Here is a 24,906-nt window from a genome sequence, read left to right on the forward strand (position 1 = left end):
TTGAGAATTCGATTAAAAATATTATTTAATCGACGAAATGTGAAAAATATTTGACAGCCACTGTTCGATTTTTATGTGCTAAAATTTAAAGAAATATACAAAATTTATTATTTATTATCGAAAAATATTGATACAGTCAATTTCGAATAATTTTACGAATTTAAAATCGTATTATTTAAACAAGAAAAATTTCTGGATTTAATTGAATTGAATTCATTTTTATATAAAATATATTTACATATTTATATGTTTTAACTTTGGCCACTCTTTTATTTATCATCTCATTTAGATAATATTATTTATTTATGTAAACAAACATTCAATATTGACGGAAAAATGAAAAAGTTGTCGCAAATTATGTATGTATTTATTCAAACATTTGGATACATTAAAATTTTAAATATTACAAAAAGTATACTTTAAATACATTTGATGATATATTTCGTTTTACATTTATTTTTAAATAATACATAAAAAGCTGCAGTCGATCAAATAATCGAATCATATGGAATGACATGTGCAACCGCAACATTTCTCGTTTGCTAAGTCTTGTTGAAGCTTTCCAAGATTTGTTCGTCTCGTCATATTCCCAAACATCACTTAATGCAACGTTTCCATCGTGTCCACCTGAATATCAAAACAATAAATTAATTCTACATTTAAGTCCTATAAATTCAAATTAAGTTGTAAAAAAACTCACCCAAGCTAAGTACTTTATTTCGGAAACAGCAGAGACTGATTCCTTCTGCAGGTTTCGGTAGTTTGGTGAATGCTGTCCACACATTTGCATTCGGATCGAAATGCTCCACACTGTCTAAAGACATATCAGTCTTTTCGAAATATCTACCAGCGACGTAAAGTTTTCCTTTGAATGCGACGCTCTAAAAAAATGAAATCAAAATTAAGTTTATTTTGGAGAGTTGTATATTATTTGCGATAGTTGTTATTTGATGTTCACCGAATGATAATGTCTTCCCTGAATCATCTGAGCGCGGTAAGTCCAAGAATTGGTCTTCACTGAATACATCTGCACTTTATTCGTAGATGTAAGTTTTTCATTTTCAAATGTACACCCGCCTGTTATGTATATTTCATCGCCGATGACAGAAGCACTATGAGAATCAACACCCACCAACAATGGAGCGATGATCTCCCAATACCCAGTCTCGCTGCTCCACCTAATCGAAATTAATAATCGTCAACTTCTCTCTCAATCGATTTGATGAAGTGATTTCAATTTAATCACCTTTCCACTGAAGATAAACGTGTTCCTGCTCCATTTTCGATATACGTTACTACAAAACCACCAATCGCGTAGACATCCGTAGACGAATCGCGACGAAGTTTCACTGCTGAGAAATCATTACGAGCTTGATTTAAAGGCTTCAATGGCTGTTTCTGACCGCTTTTCAAATCGATGTATTCCACCTGAAAACAAATAAATTGGTTATATTCCGATTTCTCTAAGCAGGTACTTCGCAACACCGGAAAACGTTACTGAAGCCACTGTTTCATTTGAAGAATTCTTTCCGCCGATGATAACGATCCAATCTCCAACGAGGACAGACGGAAATCGTTTTTTATCAATTCCAATGTTTTTAGATAGAGTCCAACTTTTCTCTAGTCCGTCAAATATATCGATGGTGCTTGCCATCTGAAAACAAGTTATGCAATAAAATAATTGCTTTACAATCCAATCAAAATATTATACTTCCGATATGAAGCTCACTTCTAAATTATACCCCCCAACCAGTGCCATTTTTTGTATTTTTCTACGAGAGGTCTCTCTTTGGACGAAAGATCTATTATTCTTGTCTTTAATTGCTTGTCTAATAGTGGTCATACACTCTGCACACGAATGACAGAATTACTTCATCGACGACAAACTGAAAATATAACACATTATTCGAATGATTTTTATCTCTGAAGTGTAACATTCATTTAGTTTCAAATACCTCCATGGAGAGTAAGGATAACCTCACAGATCTCAACAGCTGTGCCAAATAATTTTTACGGTTTGCATCGTCATGATTTACCCACAATTTCACAGCATTGAATACGTCTTCTTCGGAAGGCACGATCAAATAATTCGATTTCAAAATTTCGATCACATCAGAGGCCAGCAGATTGAGAAAATCTTGAGTTTTGTGCGGCTGAAACAGAAGTGGAATTGAAAAATATTCAAGTGACATATTTTTTTATATAATCAACACTCACCGTCTCGAAATTTTCCAGAGTCAAATACATTGCCTTTTTTAATAATTCGGAATCTCCCGTTGATTTCAAAACTTTCAGACAATTAGATTTATTGACTGTTTTAATTTGTGGTGGAATTTTCACTTCCAGTCGGTTGGCTAGCTCCATTAATTTTTTGCGGTGTTTTTCTCCTATGTCTAAAATTATATTTAAATGATTGCATTTGATAGATTGAAATCTCGTATTTGAAATTGATTACTTTCGATGTTTATCAACTCTAACTTATTTCTCCAGTGTTAACAATACTTCAGGATTGCTTCGATGACTTCGAAGTCAAAATCCGAAAATATGTCCTCCGCTTCACCTTCGTTTGTCCCAAAGAATTCGCTGCAAGCCGTTAACACGATCAAGTGCGCGTAGAATCTGCAATTATGAAAAATTATAATTTAACTGACAGAACAATTTGGATAAAAAATAATTTTGGATTCGAATTAAGATACTTTCGGTCTCGAACATTAAATCCGGTGTCGTAACTCTTATCTCGTATCATGGCATCATACAAATATGTCACACGTTTTGCAGCATAATTGGACTTTGGCTTCATTACGAACATCTTGTTTCTGATTTTCTCTTAGATTTCTCCTGAAAAACAATGTTAAAAATTAGATAATATAACTATAAGTACTAAGCATAATAAAGTTTGACTTACCAATTGGAAAGAATAGCAGTGCTCCAATGATTTGGAGCACTGTCATTCTGTGGTTTTATCACGATAGATAAGAATATCTTAACCCTGCTTTTGCCTTGAAACGTATACATGTTATTATTATTAATAGCATTATTTTACCACTATCATTCGTACTATATTATTCTTATCTCTTTTTTATTACATATTACATACCTCCTTTGCATTTCACATTTCTCATTTTGGTCATCAATATACGTTAATGTATCTTCTGCCATTACGTTGGAGATAAAATATCGTATACAATGCGTATCAAATATCCACAATTTTGGTTACGGTGACGTCTTGCAAGCTACCATAATCTGTCTTCAACCTTTTCGCCATGAAATGGCCATATCAGATTTTAATTGTTTAAACGCCTATAATTCACTCTATATTTTATAAAATTTGCTCTATAGGTTCTCGTTATCTCTAATATATAAATATTTATAGTTTTAACTCTCATATGTATATATAAATTTCAAATTTGGCGTGTAGCTTCTTGTAAGATAATACACGATATATATTGATTTTTGGCCAAATATGTCATTATTTTTAATGTTCAATTTTTTTCTTTTTTCTCTTACCTACATACATACATATACATATATGAAAATTGTAAAATGGTATATTTTCTAATAATTATATTTTGTTATCATTTATAATCAATAAAACTCTAAATTTTCCAAAAAAAGTAACGTTTAGTTATTTTGTTTATTTTATATTATTAACCAATTTTATAATAAACGTAACCTTTAAATAACCAAAAATATTTACGAGTGTTGGTTAAAATGAACAATCTGAGCAAAGATGTTGTATCTGGATTGGTATTGGGATTTTGATTTCTGAAATTTCAAATGTTTGAATTATTAATGCGATATTCACATATTTTGCAAGAATAAAAACAGTTTTTTGAGTTTTTTAAAACGAATTTAGGGTTAAAGGGCTAGATTGTTTTCACGGATGTGACATTATATCACAGAAAAACATGTTTTTACAATATTTTGTTTACAATAATAATTAAAAACCACATGGAAATTACCACTCATCCGATATTAATATAATCGTCTTCTCACAGATAAAACACATTTTGAAATTAAAACTAAGATCATCGATAATCGAATTCGGCAAACTACTCTAATCCACCATGCATATTTTGCACTCAAAAAGAATAAAATTTAAAGAAAAGAATTAATAAGAATTGATTAATAACCGAAAAATGTATTTTCTTCAAGATAATTTCAACGATAGTGGAAAACCCGCACAAAAAACAACTGATTATTAAAAATAAAAGAATGATTGTTGCTACTGGTTTTAACTCTTATCTATAATATTATATTATACTATAGGCATTGCTTCAATGCTAACTCATTTTATTTTCGTTTATAAACACGAAAATTCAAACGCGAGATTTTAAATCGATCCATGGTTTTTAAATAATGTGTTTTATCAGTCACTGAATTGTATATCATCACATTGTGATGTATGTATTTTCAAAATTTTAGGATGACCGGAAGTGGTACCTCCTCTTTTAGGTCTTCTCTTAAATTTTTGGATTCAATTGTCTCATAAGCCTCTTAAATTATTGGGATGAATCGTAAAAGTTATGATAAGTTGCCGGTCTCCGTGACGGGCTCGAATGTGAAACGCCCGAAAACGCAAATATCGGAAGGCAAAGATCGAAAATCGAAAGATCAAAAAAAGGGTGCATGGTAAACGGTACATACTCACATACATACTCACTTAATTTGCGCAAGCAGGATACAACAGGAACAAGAGGAACAGACTTTTCCTCCCGTATTAATGTGTGCGCGCAGAATACGGGAGGAAAAGCCTGTTCCTCTTGTTCCTGTTGTATCCTGCTCGCGCAAATTAAGTGAGTATGTACCGTTTACCATGCACCCTTTTTTTTGATCTTTCGACTTAAGATCTTTGCCTTCCGATATTTGCGTTTTCGGGCGTTTCAAATTCGGGCCCGTCACGGAGACCGGCAACTTATCATAACTTTTACGATTCATCCCAATCCGTTGAGAACTAGTATAATATTCTTTAAATATGTGTAGTGCTAAATTTAATCTCAAAATTTAAAATCCCCAAATTCTGCGATCAAAACTATTGTCTAAATCAAGAGTAAATTTCGTTTTTAAATTTTTTTGTTCATTAGTAACAACAATTTCATTTGTTTCTGAATTGGTGAAAAATTTTGGGTCATAAAAAAAATACTATATTGTCTGCTTTTATTTAACAGAAAATTTATTAAAATGTATAAAAAGAATCATTTCCATAGACTTTAATCATTTTTAAATAAACTTTATTGTATTCATCTACCATAATACTAATAGATGGTTAATCAAGCATTATTATGATAATACAAAATAATGAAAAAAAAAAAAAAAGTTCACAATGGCGGAGGCCATTACGATATAGATATGGATACGGAGGCATTTACTTATTTTTTAAATTTTTAAATGCTTTTTATTATTACGAAATTATGTTCACAATACATCTTATACCTATTTTAATAGCTACTGATCTATTGATCATTTTCTATTTTACAATGTAATTTAATTTGGTTAGTAATCATAGTATTATATTATTCTAATGTTAATCTACAGAATAATAGGAAAAAGAGCTCAAAACCCTATTTACAATCCTTATAAATGTTCATAATACATCTAATACATAATATTAATTAAAGAGTCTCTAAAGTCGATGACCTAAAGCAGATTGTGTTTAGGTAATCTGTGTTTATACCTGAAGGGTATAGACATTTTGTTGTGATCACCGAGACTCTTCACAAGTGTGTTAGTATGGTTATTAGTGATTCTGTCATAGAATCTACTGGTTAGTTTGTTAGTAATGTCTGTAAGAAACGGAATATTATATATGGCGTGCAGTTTTTTCAAGTTAGTATATATGGGTGTATTATAAATTATTTTTAGGGATTTATTTTGTATTACTTGGAGCTTGGAAAGATTAGTATTCGAGGCGTATCATTTACTTGTATTGATGACCAAAATGAGCAATATGGCAAAGTATGAAAACGATCGGATGAGAGGTAAACTTTTTCCTGAATTGTAATCGTCAGTGAAACGTAAAGGAGGTATGTAATAATAATAAAAAAAAGAAACCGACTGGAAATTAGTTACTCACAAATATAGAGAAAAATGATAAATAATCTCATATCATCCCATCAGGTTCACCCATCTCATTGAAAAAAAGGGGTTTTTGTATTTTAAAACAAAAGTTATATTTTCAATAAATACAACTTTATGTACATATACTTAAATATACTGCATATATTAAAATGTTTTATTTTTACGTCACATTTACCATTCAATACATCAAAATTTAATTTATAATTTTTCAATTAAGCAGTTATGTAGAGTTATTTCACTGAGGGGTTTTTCATGGTCAGGTTTTTGCTTTATGAGGGGGTCCATGGGCAATTAGTTTGGAAACCACTGGTCTAAACAATGTCAAACAATTCTGCTAATTATAATTGAACATAATTATATACATAATTTGAGTACATAATATTTTTATAAATTGAAGTTATGGACATACATACGTCCATTACAAAAACAAATGAATATTTTTTTTGTTCCAAAATAAAAACAAGTTTCAATTTAATGAATAATTAATTAAATTGAAATTGTTAGTATAATTGATCTTTCATTAGTAAGGCAAATGATTTTTTAATCGATCATTGTACCTATAATAGAAAATGCATTGCGCTGACGTTTTGTTGACAATTATTGTGAACGTTTGTTTCTTTATGTTCGGTCTGCAGACAATCAAATATGATGGCAAAGTGTTAAAATCAATCTCACCAACTATTACCTACAAGCTTTTCGTTCTGACGATTTTTGCAATATTTTGTTTAACAAATCTGTATTATTCCTGTACGATGCTAATGCGTTTAGAATCTTCATTTTTCTTATATCTTCCTTTTGCACAGGTGTTTGTGGAATTTTTATCAAGTGAAATAACCCTTATTTGTCAGCACAAAAATGCCAAAAATAAAGTTGCATTGTATTCGAATTTCTTACGCGTCAATAGAATATTGGATAGCGGGAAAATTTATGAGATTTTAATACAAAAAATTTTCATATCTCAAACGATTTTAGTTTTATTAGAGAAGATTTACCTAATATATATTATCAATGACTATTATTATGGCTTCGCAACATTCATCTCACAGTTCATAACGCATCTATCAATATTACAACTAACAACAGAAATAATTTTGACCCGCTCACAACTTCAAAAGATCAATTCAGAATTGCAAAAAAGAAACTACGAAGGCATTGTGAATATTTATGAAAATTCATTTACACATTACCGTTCTTTTAATGTTTTACCCTTAATACGAGCATTTAATATAATCACTGAAAACATTGCGGAAATTGGAAAAAATTTCACATTGACAGTAAGAAGATGTGATTTGAAAAATATGTTTGTGATAAATGTACATATTTATGAATAATTATTTTCAGTGTATCTTCTTGTGCCTCAATACTTTAATTATGTATGTTGTGGTTATACGTTTTATAGTTGGACATAAATTATATGAGGTATAAATTAGAAATTTTTATGAAATATACTTAAGTACATATATAAAAATGTTTTTTATTGTGTAACTGCAAATTAAAGAGAATTCCAAAGTATTATAATACTCACTCAAATTCAGAATTGCCTTATTGAGTTTTAATTTTTGTGTATATTCATAAGTACATATGTATATGTATGTATGTTATGCTGTTCCAGAACCATGCTGCTGTGATACTGATTTCTTTAGACATGATTCGTCACATATTGCATGTGTTGTTAGTTGTAATTTTGGGAGAAATATTGACGTCCGAAGGAAACGTCATGAAAAAAAATATTGGAAAATTAATTATATTGAAATCAACAGGTAAAACGATTTAACAAATGTACATAAATATTATATTTATATATAATCATTATTAAATTATAATAAAAATAATTTTATTGCAGATAAAGAAACACTACACTTGTTGTATGTCTTTAAAAACCTCACCCAAAAAAATAACTTCAATTTAAATATAGGAGGTTTATTCACAGCGAATTTCTTCTTTTTTTATTCATTCATCGGAGTCATAGCTTCTTATACAATCATTGTACTTTGTTTGGAATAATATCGTAGTCATTAAATGTATTTACTTTTTTTGATATTCTCATGTGTTTGTAGTTTCAAGATTATTTTTGAAGTGTGAGCATGGTAGTTATGAAGCTCCTCTAGAAAGATTTATTTTGTCCCGAGTTGTGTTGTTATTTGTTTCTTAATTTATTTTTCTCCTTCTATGCTTGATATTTTTAATGAAAAAATAATTATAATACTTTATTTTATAAATGGTATGTGTGTTGTTATATTTTAATGTTTCTCGATATTTATAATATTTAAATTTTACCATCACATTATTAATTAAATATGATATTATAATTAAACAAAAATACAATTTTATTCATTTTAAAACCTGAAATACATATGTGTATAAAAATAATGCTTTTTTTATTTCTGCGTTATGAAAATTCAGATTTCTATTTAGAGTCTCCAAATTTATGGTATGGTATATATTAAATAGAATTAAAACTTTGTTTGCCGGCCAATCGAAATTGCCTATTGCTGTGTAGCGGGCAAATCAGAGAAATTTTCAAAAAGACTAGTCAAATTATGGAAAATATCAAAAAAATTATGAAAACTTTTATGTACATTATGTTTGTAAATTGAACAAAACTTTTAAACCTATTGACTGACTCAAATAAAATTAAAATGGAAATTCTAATGATTGTTTAGAGCCTTCTGATTAATCGATTAGCATTTTAAAAAGGGGGCTACAAAACCATTTAGAACAAAATCTAAAAATATTCCCAAAAAATCTAGAAATTTGAATATTTTCTAGCTTGAACGTTTTTTGTATAAAAAAAATGCTTGTTACCCTTGTCAAAAAATTATTATATTTAAAATTTTGCAATCATTTATAACACAAAGATGATGGATACATATGTTTTTTACATTTTTTTTTTCACTTCAAAAATTTTTGTATAAAAAAAAACTGGTTACCCTCGTCAAAAATTTAGTTTGTTTTAAATTTTGCAATAATTTATAGCATTAAGAGGATGGAAATATTTATATATTTTTTCTCAGTTTAAATATTTGCTGTATAAAATGTTAGTTACCTACCTAAGTCGGAGAGTATAAACACAAACGGAGATCATAGTCTCCTCCTCTCAAGCAACAAGACCCTAAAGACTGTAATCTCCGTTTCCAGCATACAATGTGTTAATAATATTAAAATTGTATGTAATTTAAAAGCTATCCAAAAGCTAAGAATTCTATAGTAATTGCAATTTTGTGTCCACACAAAAACAAAATAACATTTTCATTACTTCTTTATTGAAAATTAAACCGTTTTTTGTTTTTTTACTGAAAGCTGATTATTTTTAATTGCTATTTTATATTAATGAAGCTAGTTGACAGTCCATTATATTGATTTTCCAATTTGAAAATGTGTGAGCTTTTAAATCGATCATTATTAAAGAACATGAGTTACACACAAGTTGTATTGAATGTTGTGAGTTTTTGCTTCTGGATATTTGGATTTCAAACAATCAAATATGATGAAAATATTTTCAAAATCATCTCTCCGGCCGTGATTTACAGACTTTTCGTTATGATCATTTTTACAATACATTGGCTATACAATTTCAATACATCTCTAACGAAATCAAAATTTACAATTCTCGCATATCTTTCTATTGCACAGATGTTTGTGGAATTTTTAACAAGTGCAATAATTCTTATTTGCCAGCATAAAAATGCAAAAAATAAAATTGCGTTATATACGAATTTTTCTCGCGTCGATAAAATGTTGAATAGCTCATATAAAAGGAAAATACATAAAAATTTCATACATAATTTTTTCATATCATACATGTTTTTAATTATTTTGGAGAAGTCATACGAAATGTATATTTTCTCTGACTATTATTATCGCTCAGCAGTATTGATCTCACAATTTATAACTAATTTATCAATGTTGCAATTAACAATTGAAATAATTTTAATTCGTTCCCAACTACAAGACATTAATTCGAATTTGCAAAAACGAAACACTGACGATGACACTAAATTTGTAATGGATAGTTCATATTCACATCACATTTCCATTGATTTATTGCCCTTAATACATACATATAATATACTCACCGAAAACGTCGTAAAAATTGGAAAGAATTTCACATTGACAGTAAGAAAATAAGATTTTAATAAATACTTTATCAAAATTTGTATTACATACTTATATAATATAACAAATTCGTAGATATTTAAAGTGCAAACATTTTCCAGTGTATCTCAATGTGCTTCAATACTTTAATGATATATATTGTGGTTATGCGTCATTTAGCTGGAAATAATACATTTAAGGTAAGGATTTATTATAAAGCAGATTTATTATAAAAAAATAATTCTGTGGGAATTTTCTGCTTTTTATCATATAAAATAGTTCCCATCCAATTCAAAATTACCTTTAAAATATATTTCACACTGTATATTGATAATTTTGCTATACATACATACTTATGTATTTTGTATTGTTTTAGGAATATACTATTATGATAATGATATCATTGTATATACTTCAACAAATGTTTAATGTGTTCTTAACTGCAATTTTGGGAGAAACATTAACATTTGAAGGAAACTTGATGAAAAAAAATATTGGAAAATTAATTATATTAAAGTCAACGGGTAAAGTGATTCAACATTTTTATATTTATATATTATATTTATTATCTGAAATTATTAAAAATACAATTTTATTGTAGATGATCAAACGCTGCACCTATTGTATGTATTTAAAAATCTCATACAAAAAAATAATTTCGAATTAAATATAGGAAGTTTATTCACCATAAAGTTTTCATTTTTTTTTTCATTCATCGGGATCATAACTTCTTATACTATAATTGTACTTTGTATGGATTCTACTTGATATGTTTAATGGTAAAATAACCACATATCAATATGTTGTGTATTGTGAAATTAACACAATTATTAATTGCTTTGAAATTTTATATAAATTTTATAACCACAGCAATCATCAAATAGAATATTATTACAAAAATACTTTTCTTTTAGATTAAAAAGCATTTTGAAAGATCATTTTAACTTTACCGATGCTGTTTTGTAAACGTATCAAGCATCTATTGCAATTAATTTCTACCATTACCGGTTAACCGAATTTACCACTAAATAAAATATAGCATTTATTAGATATCTAACTGTATGTGGATTGTTTTTAGGGAGTGACTGAAACACAGGCACCCCCAAGCGTTTAATAAAAAGTTCTTTAAAAACATACCTCTTCTATAATTTGTATATAAAATTATTATTTTGAATAAAAACACCAATATTTTTTTTTACTACCGCCATCTATGTATAAAATTAATGACTACCAACTGTCACCGAGATTAAAAATTTTCAGACTTGAAAAGGTTCTTAAACGATATTTTATGCCTATCTTAATGGCGGAGGATCCATTTACTTATATTGATGACCAAAATGAGCAATATGGCAAAGTATGAAAACGATCGGATAAGATGCAAACTTTTTCCTGAATTGTAATTGTAAGTGAAACGTAAAGGAGGTATGTAAAAAAACTAAAAATTTGTACAAGCTTTTTTCTTTCGGAATTTAGAAAAGGCGTTGAATTTAAATAAAAATTTGTAAATTTAATTTTGTATTTTTCTTATTATGTTCTTCAACATGTAACTTTTATAAAATTTAGCAGAAAGAAAACTAAGGTTTTTTTGGAAATTAAAAAATCAAAACAATAAAATTTACCGAAAATATAGCATTTTTTATATTTGGCATGACTCATTTTTGTTCGAAAAGTACCAGAACAATATTCTATATTTGGAAGCGAATGAAATATTCATACGCTAAGCTAAGGGCGAAATCACACTGCGGTGAATGTGGGACGTGGGTTTTTTTTATATAGATTTGACGAACGACCCCTTGGACCGAATTTTAGTATAGTATTGTTGCGTAGGGGTGGGTGGAGGATCCAAGTAAATGGCCAAAGTCGTGTCACAGCATTTATTGGTGATTAAGGAAATACACACACCGCCAGTGCTCCGTGCAGAATCTCTTGATATCGCCTTAGTACCGCCTTATAACGGATAGGTCACTCGAGGCATCTTCCACGCCCGGTTTGTTTACCTATTGTTATGGTCACGTACTCGGATATGTATTCCCACGACATTCAGTCCCACGATACCACGGTGTCGGTCACTTCTGAGAAGGGACCAATAACGGCCAACTCGGTGGCCATTGTTTAGCCTACATGCACTTTTTAATATTTGAAACCAATTATAACGGTCGCACAGTGTCAGGGATGCGCCTCGGCCTAATCCGATTGCATTTAACCGGCGGCTCTTTTTAGTATATGCTACAGTATTTACATTTCTCTGTAAATACTACCATACAATTTCAACGACGAACGGTTGAATGTATCGTTTTCAAAGAACTATACCACGTACGCGACATTTTTTCTATATGTTTTAAACTATCTAAAAATAACCCACGTCCCACATTCACCGCTGTGTGATTTCGCCCTAATTTTCATAAATATAATATTTTTTTTATTTAGAGGGAAGCTAACGCCCCCATTAAATTAACAAATCCTATGTACATATACATATTGAGTCATTTACAAAGTTGTTGCTTAGCAACTACTTTCTAGTCTACCAAACACAAATAAACAAAGAAGCATAGTTTTTATGATGACGTCATTTAATCATTAAAATCATAACATCAAACTATAATGATGAATAAATGCTTCTCAAATAATCTTCAGTCCTTGCATATCTTTGTCAAAGTTGGCAAACTCAAACGCAAGAAACAATCGACTTCACAAAGTCACAAATATCCAAGTCTGACCAGCAATATTAAAGATTAGCACGGGATCGAACCTGGTAACCTCTCGGTGCTAAACATAAACGCAACCACCAAGCCATACTGATAGCTATGTTATTATTATTATTTTAATTTATAAATAATTCATTTATACCAGGAAGGCCTGACAGGGTTTGACCGTGAAAAAGTCGAAAATGTTCGTTTACCATGCATACATATGAATAACGGTTGGTGTATACATATGTATATCAGTGGCGTGCGGTAAAGTTCTCTCTCCCCCCGTTGTACATCCTCACTTAATTTGCGCGAGAAGGATACAACAGGAACGAGAGGAACAGGCTTTTCCTCCCGTATCCTGCGCGCGCATTAAACAAGGCTGTATGACAAAAAGAGACATAATTTCACCGCATGCCACTAATATATATTATATGTACATAGTACCGTTTACCATGCACCCTTTTTTTTGATCTTTCGACTTAGGATCTTTAGTTTTTCGATCTTTGCCTTCCGATATTTGCTTTATCGACCTTTTCACTTTCGGTCCCGTGAGGTAGACCCCTGACAGGTAGCCCCAATGCGCCTTACTGGCAAGAAACATTGTACATTTGATACAAATATTATTATGTAGTATTATACAAAGTACATAAATACATATCAATTAATATCCAGAGACAGGGGTGTCATTTGGGGGGTAGGGCTGGGGTGGGGAGCAACCCCCCCTCCCTAGATTTGAACAGGACTATCCACGTTGTTTAATGTATTATTATGAATTTGAATTAAAATACTAAGCTAAAATTATTTACCCCCTAGAAAGTCATTCTTTTTTACTGGTCAAAATTTTTGCCCTCCCCCTGGGAAGAAGCTGAAAGAAGCTGCCCCTGTCCAGAGACATTTGTGGTCAAATTTGATAACACTGAGCAACAAAAAAAAAATACCAAAGCGGAGACTAGCCAATCTTTACTAAGTTTGACCCACTGAATTCGAATATGATATTGATTTTTGTTGGTGGGTGATCATTTACGAGATATGAGCGTTTAAAAAAATCCGCGATTTTTACAGTTTTTTGGCTTTTGCGGTCTTTAACTCAAAATTTAGGATTATTACACTCAAAGTGAGTATTGGAATCAATAGTCAGATATTTTTCCTATTAATTGTTATATTTCATTGCTTTAAAATACTTCTAACTAATTGTCTAGCGAATTTTAAAAGTCAAAAATATATATTTTTTTACGGATTTTTTTCCGTGCTATTTTTCATTTATTTGTCAAATTTTTTATTTCACCACGTTTATAAGGATTGGTTTTCTATCTCAATATTTTTTTTTATCTAAACGTACTAACTCAAGCGGTAATTGCAATTTAAATACTTTCGTTGTGTATATGGTTGTAGCGCGTAATATTTGGGTGCAAGCGAGATGGCATGTAATCCACCTCACAGAGTACAGCGGTGGGACTTATAATATAATGGGGATAATTTTGATGAAAGTGAAGATAATGAAGAAGATGAAATGTCTACATGTGAAGAAACGGATTTTTATTCATTAAATACGGAAATGTTTGAAGAAAATCACTTTTCGATCGATAATAATCTCTACGAAATTTTAGAAAACACCAGAAAAATAATACGAATATTTAAGAAGTATACATTTTTACAAGAAATCATAATGAAAGAAGAAAATAAAAAATTGAAATTATCATTAGTAAACACGCGGTGGAATTCAATGGCAACTATGATAATACGATTCATTCAAATTTATGCTTAGTACATAGTAGTACATTTTCGAATATATTCGAATATTCGAATGGCTCTTGATTTACTATTCGATATCCGAATAGTTGAGGTCGACGAATATTTGGGATCCCTAGTGTACATACATATGTACATATGTATGTAGTTCAGAGACTACATTTTTTTTTAAATTGTTAAATTTTTCACTTATATTCTAACTTATACCCACCCGAGCAACGCCAAGCAATTCGGTTTGTCAGTTATATAATCATTACTGTCAAAAGTAGATCAATTTCACATGAAATACCCATGCAAATCTTTGCACCGGACTAGAAAATCAGAACGATCTGAAAATCGATGTTTCTCGTTTGTATATAACGAAATTTTATATCACACCGACGCGATAGTAGTATACCTAACGCTAGTGGAGCAATATACCTGTATTTATATGTCGTATCAACTCACCTGTGTGTTGTACCTGGCGTCGGCAGGTTCCAACGACCATTCAAACCATGACGTAGTATGGTGTGGAACGCTGTTCGGATCGGTCGTGTCGTATTCACGATACTCATCAGTCATCATCACCTTTGAGATCACTGAAAATGTATCCAGAACCGAACAAAACCCTACTGCTGGCCTTTCTTTTGGCCATCTCCTTCAAATCCGGTGAGTTCTCCCGACCTGGACTTGCCTTTTCGCTCAATTTCTTCCGAATAACTTCGTTCGTCAACTTCAAACCACTCGGGAACTTCTCACGACGAGGCTGATCGTCGTTTTCATCGTCTATAAATTAGATTGTTGGTAATTTGCGAGTTTTACGTTGGATGTTTTCGTTTTTGGCTCGCGCTGTTTGTGTGGAAATAATGGGCGTGGAGCGTCTCTACGTTGCACCCACTTTGTCACTGCTCGTTAGCACATTGTGTTTACATTTTTTTCTGAGTGTGAATATCCTGTATTTTTGCTTTATTCCTTGTAATATTAAATTAATTCGATTATCCCATATTTAATTCAAAACTATTTCGTTGTTTTTTTTTTTTAATATCAGGGGTTCTTAACCTCTTTATTATAGCGTCATAGTAGAAATGTTACAACAACGAATCAAAAAGTCTCCTTCTTTCTATCGTTTATTTTTTTTAAATTATCATATTTTTGTAATTTAAATTTTTTAGAATTTATTTCTTGTTAAAAATAAGGCTTGAAGATTTGAAATGTTTGTTTTGTTAGCACACTTTCTTTTGTCTTTAAATAAACTTACTTTTCATATAAAAACGTTGCATTATTAAATATATTACTTTGTATGTGAAACTTAGACTTTGAACGCCAAAATTCTGCACAAAATTCAATGCACTCAAATAAGTATGGAACGCTGTATGTTCGGCATAATGAGAATATACATGAAACGGAATTCGTAGGTGAGAAGTATGATAAGGGTAGTGGATATAGTGGAGAGAGTGAAGAGATTGAAATAGCAATGCCCCACATGAATTTCTCCCAGAATAAAATGTATTTTGTATATTGTTAATGACTCGTCAATAGTTTCTGCAAGTGTTTTTTTATCCCGCTCATCGCGCTGTGGGCAGAATAGGTTCGTAATTCAATTCGGTACAGCCGCTTATCTGCCGTGGTCCCGTGGTCGCCAGCTTCAGCTTACCTGCTACTCTGGTACTGTGTGTGGAGTGTAGACCGTCATTCGAGGCAAATAAAAAAGATCCGTAGTTCCGTGTAAAGAAGCGCGCATCTAATTGGCTTTCTAATAGTCTCTTTGGGGCAGAATAAGCCAGCCCCGGTTGTATATATATTCTCTATAAATTTCTAAAAATAGGACACCGTCAACGTTTTTCGACATTTCAACTAAATTTTCAAGGTATGCTTAAATTGACAATCACAATATCTCAATTATTTCATTTTTATTATTAAATATGTTTTGTTAATCACATTTTTGTTTTTTAGAACACATAATGAACCAAGTCAATAATTTAAAAGACAGTTTACATGCATAAAATATATAGTTCAGTTTTTTGGAAAAAAATATGTAGGGGGGGCGGATTTAGTCTTCTCGTGCCCCACCTATTTTTAAAGTCACGAGCCACCCCTGGTTAGAAGTATGGATGAAAGATGGACAAAATAAGTGCTAGAATGGTAGCCGAGAGAATGTAAAAAGGTGAAAATAAGGCTGCAAGGAAGATGGGTAGACGAAATTAGGAAAATGTGTGGGATGAGATGGACGAGAGTTGCGCAAAAAGGAGACGAATAGGAGTTGGAGAGGTCTTCATCCAGCAGTGATTAGTGAGTGGCTGCAGATGATGATATAAAAAATATGTGTCATTGACGTAAAATACGCCACAGGGAATTTTTTTTAATTTTAACAACTGTTTAGAATGACTGATGTAGTAGAATACATTAAATGTTTACCAAATTTTATCGACAATCTTTGCCAAACAGTTTATAAATATATATATTATTTTTAATATAAAAGTTACAAGTGCAAATTTTTGCCAACCTTATCTTCACTACGTACATATATAATCAATTCTAATTATTTTATTTAATACAAATTGATTATACGTACGTATATATATTAATAAATCCAACTAGTATCATACGTACATAGGTTTTGCTTCAAACAACTTGCTTCTGTCGAAATTACTGATGAAATTCAATTACCAGAAACAATAATGCCTAATTGTGAATTTGATTCATGTAAATGATACACGCAATTTATTTCGAATACACAGTAATAATTTAGTAGAAATAGTTATTGCATGTTTCATATGAGGAAACACTGCATTAAAATAAAATATTGTATATGATTCATTCATCAAACATTTAAAATATGAATTATAGCTCTAATTTTTCCGATCATTGTACTGAGAAACTAACTATAGAATTATGTGATTTGAAATGATATTAAGCTCAATTCTACACAATCAATACCAATGTGACCTTTTGACTTGACAGTATCATAACATGATTATTCTTATTCTACCTTCCATATTTTCAATGTTGTTTTTGTTTACATTCAAAATAAAACATCCTGAAGAATTGAAACTAAATTACCAACATAATTTTATATTTGACTCTCATAGAGGTTATCGTCTAAGTTTTAACACATAGTACAACGAACTATCGTATACATATATGTATACTATATGCTCTAGTTTATCAGTGGTTTCCAGACGACTTGTCGCATTACTGCACAGTATCGGAGAGCCAGTTAGTTTCACATCCATGGTTCCATTTTGTAGACGAAACATTCATCGAACAATGCATCAGTAATATGTTCACACTTCAAAATATACGAATAATATATGTATGTACTCCAATCTAAGAATTATATTCGAAGAATTTTCAGCATTCTATGCCGCAGGTAGCTCTTTTATTGTAAGCACCATTGACAACTCCTTAATTTCAGGTGAAGAGCACTTGAACGCCCTTCAGAATACTCTACATTCAAAGCTCACTTGAAAATGTTACGCAAAAGGCAATGAAATGGGAAAAAATTAAAAATAGCTTCCTCGCATACCTCATGTTTCAGTGAAAATGTTTTATGTACATACATATATTTTTATTTTATCTATGTATTATACGTAGTAACAATAGATGATGTTTTGTGATCATGCGAAAATTCGAACTCGAGATTTTGACTGATTCGAACTCAGAATCGATCACTGATAACGTCTTCATGATCTAGAAAATTGGATAAATTAAGAAACGATCGATCTGGAATCATAAATCCCAGGTCAAGCCAGCAACAATGGATCAGGGCTCGAACCCGTGACCCCTCAGTTATTAACATTATACGCTAACCACTGAGCTATGTTGCTGGTATTGAATAATTTAATTTAAATTATTCAACGCTAACCGTTATCCTTTTTTAAATCCGCGTCATGTCTACTCCGGAAGAGCTTTTCTTTATCGAATTTCGTCAAATAATCTACCAAAGTCCTCTCAATTGCAGTATTGATCTTTTCCTTTTGAAACAGTCTTCTTTGTTTCATACATACGCCAATCAGCTTAATTAAAACATCTCAATTAAAAGGATTAACAAATCAATACCAGCAGAATAGACTAGCGGTTAGCATATAATGCTTTGAACAGAGTGGTCACGGGCTCAAATCCCACTGATTTCTGCTGGCCAGACTTTGGATTTGTGACTATGGGTCGATCGTTTCCTATCAGAGTTTGCCCATTTATCTGATTTTCATTGAAACGGTTCCAAAAAATTGGCAGCCTTATCCATTTTCTCGCAAACTTTTCAGCAAGCTCAAATTTCGCAGGATTGTATAAAATGCTGCAAATTTACAAATTTGACCATAAATAGCTGGATGTTAATTGATATGTATTTACTGAATTGTTTAAAATGCCGAAAATTTATAAATTTGACCGTAGATGTCTCTGTGGATATTAATTGATATGTATTTATGTACTTTGTATAATACTAATAGTATTTGTATCAAATGTACAATGTTTCTGGCCAAGAAGGTGCACTGAGGTTACCTGTTAGGCCTTTCTGATATAAATTAAAAAGATAAAATAAAAATAAAATACCAGGGAATCTCAGTATCTGCGCGTCTAATTTTTATCTACAGAATTTTTGCGAAATTTCTTCACTCTTTACCTAATATTATCATAACAATTCGTCTTTAATATAATCACTTGGAATTTGTAGCTAAATAATATTATTGTAGTAATTTATTTATTTTGTTTGGAAAATTGACAGTTTATTAAATTACATAAATTGATAATAAAAACATAATTATTTAAAAAAAAACCATTAAGAATTTTCGCATACAGGTAAAAAAAAAGAAAAACTTAAGCAATTAAAATAAAAAACAAAAATAACAATAGAGTAAGATAACACTGTTCGACACGAAAAATGTTTCAGAGACGAGATATGACTTTTCTTATAGATCTATGCCTTTAATTAACCCTTTTAAACGAAAACAAAAAATAGTGTGGCCAGAACACTATCCTAATAAACATGTTTCAATAGAAAATACTCAATATAATATAATATTAACAGTGGGAAAAAATCCCAAGTGAAAATACGTAATTTTGACTTTTGATTTGAACTGGACGACTACTTAAAGGGATTTGAAAGCTGAAAAGTACTACAAATGAAAGATAAAATACCCGACTGTAGATTCCAATATTCATTTTGAACAGGAAATTAACAGATTTTGAGAAATCGACCGAACAACACCAAGATATATGTAGAAAAATCGCGCGATTTAAAAAACACATATATCTCAGAATATCAAGCCAATCAACATTTTTTATTACCAGATTCGTGTTCACTGGGCATTGATCTATAATAAAAGTCATATCTCGTCTATGAAACATTTTTAAAGTCGTCATTTGTCGAACGGTGTAATTAGAGAAAACAAAAAAAAAAATAGAAATAACAATATAATAAAAATATCAAAATAATAAGAATAATAAAACGATAACAGTATTATAAAAATAATAAAATAATAAATAATAAAAATAATATTATGTATAATAAAAACAAAAAAAAAATACAATAAAATAAAGTAATGTTATATTCGTACGATTGTACTCTCGCTCACTATTATTCAATAGCAATGTTGACTTAATTTATAATTTCAAAATCAAACTGGCCTATTACTATTAGAAGATCAATTACTGATGTTTCTCTTTTTTATCTAATCAATATATATATGTACATAAAATATAAATATATTATTTTACACAGCACTCTCAATAAACTGCTATCAGTGTTCGGGGACAGATCCAAAAAATCCATTTTTATGTAATGAATTTTTGGAAACGGACGATGAGGATTTAGTGCCGCTTAGTTGCCACGACGTCTATGGTGCCAATTACTGTGTTAAGCACACGGGGAGATTCGAAGGTGAGCGTCCATCCAAGGCCTCCGATAGCCTGCCGGGATCTAACAACACTAACTTTGGGAGACGGTGAACTGTAACGAGAGCTCGAACCATTAACACATTACTAATACCTGTTGTATCTTTCTTATTCATGCTGCTTTGTGGATTGACTGATATTAGCTATGAGTATACAATGCTATCAGTGCGACTCCACACAATCTATCGACTGCGCTGATCTGTTGATAAACGAAGACGAGAACGATTTTCAACCGCAGGAGTGTGAAAGCGTCTTTGAGGCTCAATATTGCATAAAGAGTACAGCGCTGGAAGGTGGGTTTGCATGCGGAAACATTGTATTCAAGATTGAAGACAGATCAGTATCTACTTTTCATAGTGAAATAAAAAAAAATGTCATTTTTAATATCCAATTTTATTGTGCATGCTTAGCAAGAGTATATATATATAATATAAAATGATTAATCAGACGAGCTATATTCTAATATTGAAAAATAATGGGATAGTACATAAGAATAGAGTAGAAATTTTCATTTTTCATTATACACTAACATCTAATTTTCATTTATTTCATTTTTTCTAAAATTCTGTTTTTTATCTATATATTTATTGCACAACGGAACTTCATTATATGATCCTTAAAAACATGACTTTCCTAAAATATTATTTTGTTGCAATTTTTATAAAATTTATTCCGACTTTTCATCATTTGATTCCTTCATAAGGATAGTGAAATTCCGTTGTACCGGTTTATTTTAATTTAAAATACTTAACCTATCTGACATTTACATCATAAAGAAATACATATAATAATCGGTAAACAGATTATTTCGCACATTGCGATCCCGCACACGATATCTGGAATATCTGGCACTCGAGTTCTCGTTATGTTAGTTTGCGTGGGTAACTTAAGATGGATGGAATTTTCGGGTGCCAGATGTTTCGTGATCGAGATTATAGACGCGTGCGAAATCGTTTTGTGCGGAATAATCACCGAACCATAATAATGTGAGTGGTCCTCACTTTTGCCGATTTTTTTTATTTTGACTCTCCAATCTCTTAATGAAATTCACATGGGCAATAATTTAATCTTTTAAGAATGTAGATTCATCATCATCATTTACAGACATTCCTCATCCACTGGCGGATGAAAACCTCTCCAACACGCTTCCATTCGTATCTGGTTTGAGCAACTTTCATCCATCTCATCCCACACATTTTGCTAATTTCATCCACTCATTTCCCCTGTAGCCGTCCTTGCACCCTTTTACATTCTCTCGAGTACCATTCGAGCACTTCTTTCATTCAATCTCTTTACTATTTCCACTATAAAACCAACAACATATGCCAGTGGTTAACATATAATGCTATCATGGGTTCGATCCCCAGCCCGCTGTTGCTGGCCAGACCTTGGATATATGTGACTCCAGGTCAATCGTTTCCTATCAGAGTTTGCGCCAATTTTCTGATTTCATTAATCTTCTCTGTAGCCTACCTTGCACCGCTTTACATTCTCTCAGATACCATTTGAGCACTTCTTTCGTCCGTCTTTTAGCTACGTAACCCGCCCATTTCAATCTCTTTAGTCTCACCATTACTTCAACCTCCTTTGTCATACTTCTCACCCACATATTCCGTTTTCTATCTCTAAGAATATAGTAAAAATAAGCAGAATAAAAATTAAAAGATTACTTTTCAACCAATTACTGTAACAATTTGTTTTTAAAACATTTTATACTTATTCTACATTCTTAAAAGAAACAAATTGGACTATGAAATGAATTCAATTTAATAAAAAATTTCTCTAAAAGATGTTTTCCAATGAGTGTGAGACTTAAGGCAAAAACACACTGAGTGGTATGGCACGTCAGTCCTTCTTTTTTGCTTTAGCTTCTCGCTGTGACTTGCACATGCAAAATTCATATGTTTTGGAGGTTAACCGACAAGTTTCTCCTACATTTCTTCAAATATGGGATTTACCGTTATCGATTACTGTCAAACAAGGATAAAATATCACCGAAAACACTCTAGGGGGCGATTTTTTGGGACCGTGTACCATGTATATGGACTAGGGGTGCTGCATTTTTTTCGCACGTTTAAAAGTATCCAAATAAAAACACATCCCACGTCCCACTTAGTGTTTTTTCGCCCTTATTCTCACTTTAAAATTAAAAAAAAACTCAACAGCTAAGAGGTGACCACTTTCATGTATGTTATTGTACATCAGATAAGCCTTAAAGGTATTATAACATCGGTGTAATTCACAAAATGCTACAAATCTCACAAGTAGTATTACCAAAAATTACTGGAGACTAGAAAATTGTACAAACTCGTATATTTATTTATATTTTTTAAACACAAAACATTAAACAAATAATATCACTTTAAACCAAACAATGAAAAAGATTTATGCATATGAATTACGCCGAAGATATACATACATACTACACATTAAATAACCTTATTTGAACATAGCAGCATCTGAAAAATATTAACACTAAAGCATTTCTCTCTCTATATATATTATACTATTATAAAATTAATCAAGAAAGTTTCAAAATGTATCAAGCACTTTTAACACTAAACGCTAACTTTCCTTATAAATGCATTACGAAAAGGCCCCCAATATCTAAATTAAAACATCAATACACAAGTCTTACGAATGATTTCAGGTGGAATCGGCACACGGAGATACTGTTCAGCTCTAGATCTCGGCAACTATTGCAACTACGTCAAACAGAAAGGCGACTCGCTGGAGTACAGATCTTGCATATTCACGTGCAACACCGACGGATGCAATTCATCACCCTCTCTCACATCATCCAAATTTTATTCAATGGTTGTATTGCTAAGTGTGATGTACGTCGTACGATTACTATCGTAAATGTGCGCGAATCGTCGAATTGTACCAAATTTTTAGTGTTCAAAATAGATATAGAGTAAAACAGTATGGAAAACAATATGCCGAACAATAATATGATCCAAGTCAATACTAAAAAAAGGCATAGGTATTCTATTAGCGTACATTGTAAATATATATTTCGTTTTTGGATATGTAGATCTGCGTTGATACTCACATATATTAGATACAATAGCGTTTAAAAATAATGGCAATATATTATTAACAAACACCAGTTTTGAATTAAAAATAAATCGAAAGCTTACAAATCCCTTGTACAATGTTACGGGGCGTTTCGTTGCAAATATGTATGCAAATATGCATGTGTTTGATTCGATTCCCCTCGGCGGGAGAATTGTTCTTGAATGTTGACAACGGCCCCGTTCGCACACGTCGAATCGGATCACGCCGACCCTGATATCCAAATATCAATACTTTACACCAATTAAATTGTATTTAACTGTACATATTGTTTTAAAAAATATATGACTTATTTTTTGAATCATCATGTAAATAATACTGATCAATTTCATGTATATATAAAAAAAAATTGTGCTAATTTATGTGGATTGTACTGATTACATTAAATTTTAATTAAGCATTTTTTTTTCGTATTAAAGAATTTCTATTTGAATTGAATTTTTTATTGAATTCTGTTGCTTTCGTCTGTTCTTCGTTCCACTCTATACAAATGAAATAAAAACAGCGTTCACTATAAAACACGACGAATATGTATATGAAAGCTATATTTAACATCTAGTTTATGTTTAACTTTTAAAATGCATCACATAGAAAAATCTTACATATATTTAGAATAACAATATTATTCAATTACATTTTATTATGCATTTCTATCATACCGTAGAAATTTTTGTATGCGTATATGAATTTGACGAAAATTTAAAAGATATGTGAAATTTTAATGTTGATATCAAACACAAATTTATTTGTAAAATTATATCATTCCGTATTGTAAACGCCTCAACATTTATAATAAAAAATCTAATTTGGCAATAAAGCAATTTCAATATCAAAGATATAATTAATTTGCAGCTTAAGGTAACTTGATTGATTTTTTTTTTTTAATATTATATAATAGCAAATTTGGTCACATAAAAAAATGTTAAAATTGAAATTGTGCAGTTTGTTTGTGTCATCGAATGCATTAAATTGTCTGTAAACTTAATTCAATATCTCACGATAAAAGCACGATTTCCTAAACCTACGTCTTACAATATAAAAAAAATATTTAAAGAGAACAATAAATGCTTACAATCACAATACATATAAAACAACAAGATTTAACACAAAAAAACAATGGTATCTGTGTGTGCATAGTAAAAAGTACAAAACAAAATCACAATAAAAAATATTAAAACAATTGGTTAACACTTAGAATCATAAATCAATAGTTTTGGTATTACAGAGGACTCGTACATAACGTGCATGGTTGTCAAAAATTATGTAAAAAACAAAAAAAAAAAACGAAAAATGTTTAAAAAATTAAACTCACACAATACATATAATTTCAATATGTAATAATTTA

The 24,906-nt window shown here is 30.7% G+C and overlaps 3 protein-coding genes across 4 annotated transcripts; 1 reads left to right on the plus strand and 2 right to left on the minus strand.

The window, feature by feature from the left end:
• Nucleotides 1-346: 346 nt before the first annotated feature.
• On the minus strand, nt 347-3,245 carry LOC143916051 (kelch-like protein 23). 2 transcript variants are annotated; one of them, XM_077436941.1, is made up of 12 exons: nt 3,098-3,230; nt 2,906-2,999; nt 2,697-2,838; nt 2,479-2,619; nt 2,218-2,393; nt 1,956-2,153; nt 1,730-1,886; nt 1,499-1,654; nt 1,247-1,428; nt 959-1,178; nt 658-881; nt 347-558 (listed from the first exon to the last, which is right to left on the minus strand). In XM_077436941.1, exons 7-11 carry the CDS (start codon nt 1,841-1,843, stop codon nt 675-677), a joined length of 879 nt encoding a protein of 292 aa, XP_077293067.1. In that variant the 5' UTR covers nt 1,844-1,886; nt 1,956-2,153; nt 2,218-2,393; nt 2,479-2,619; nt 2,697-2,838; nt 2,906-2,999; nt 3,098-3,230; the 3' UTR covers nt 347-558; nt 658-674. The 2 variants fall into 2 exon arrangements, with proteins under 2 accessions (XP_077293067.1, XP_077293058.1); XM_077436932.1 differs by having other exon boundaries at nt 348-627; nt 701-881; nt 3,098-3,245.
• On the minus strand, nt 1,868-2,746 carry LOC143917609 (kelch-like protein diablo). Its single transcript, XM_077439184.1, has 5 exons — nt 2,697-2,746; nt 2,498-2,619; nt 2,218-2,393; nt 1,978-2,153; nt 1,868-1,886 (listed from the first exon to the last, which is right to left on the minus strand). Exons 1-5 carry the CDS (start codon nt 2,744-2,746, stop codon nt 1,868-1,870), a joined length of 543 nt encoding a protein of 180 aa, XP_077295310.1.
• An 11,808-nt stretch (nt 3,246-15,053) lies between the features above and the next one.
• On the plus strand, nt 15,054-24,820 carry bou (glycosylphosphatidylinositol anchored membrane protein boudin). The gene is made up of 4 exons (XM_077436965.1): nt 15,054-15,260; nt 20,311-20,469; nt 20,627-20,776; nt 23,134-24,820. Exons 1-4 carry the CDS (start codon nt 15,197-15,199, stop codon nt 23,343-23,345), a joined length of 585 nt encoding a protein of 194 aa, XP_077293091.1. The 5' UTR covers nt 15,054-15,196; the 3' UTR covers nt 23,346-24,820.
• The last annotated feature ends 86 nt before the right edge of the window (nt 24,821-24,906 follow it).

The sequence above is a fragment of the Arctopsyche grandis genome, chromosome 1 (assembly GCF_051622035.1).
Source record: "Arctopsyche grandis isolate Sample6627 chromosome 1, ASM5162203v2, whole genome shotgun sequence".
In the NCBI taxonomy this organism is placed as follows: Eukaryota; Metazoa; Arthropoda; class Insecta; order Trichoptera; family Hydropsychidae; genus Arctopsyche; species Arctopsyche grandis.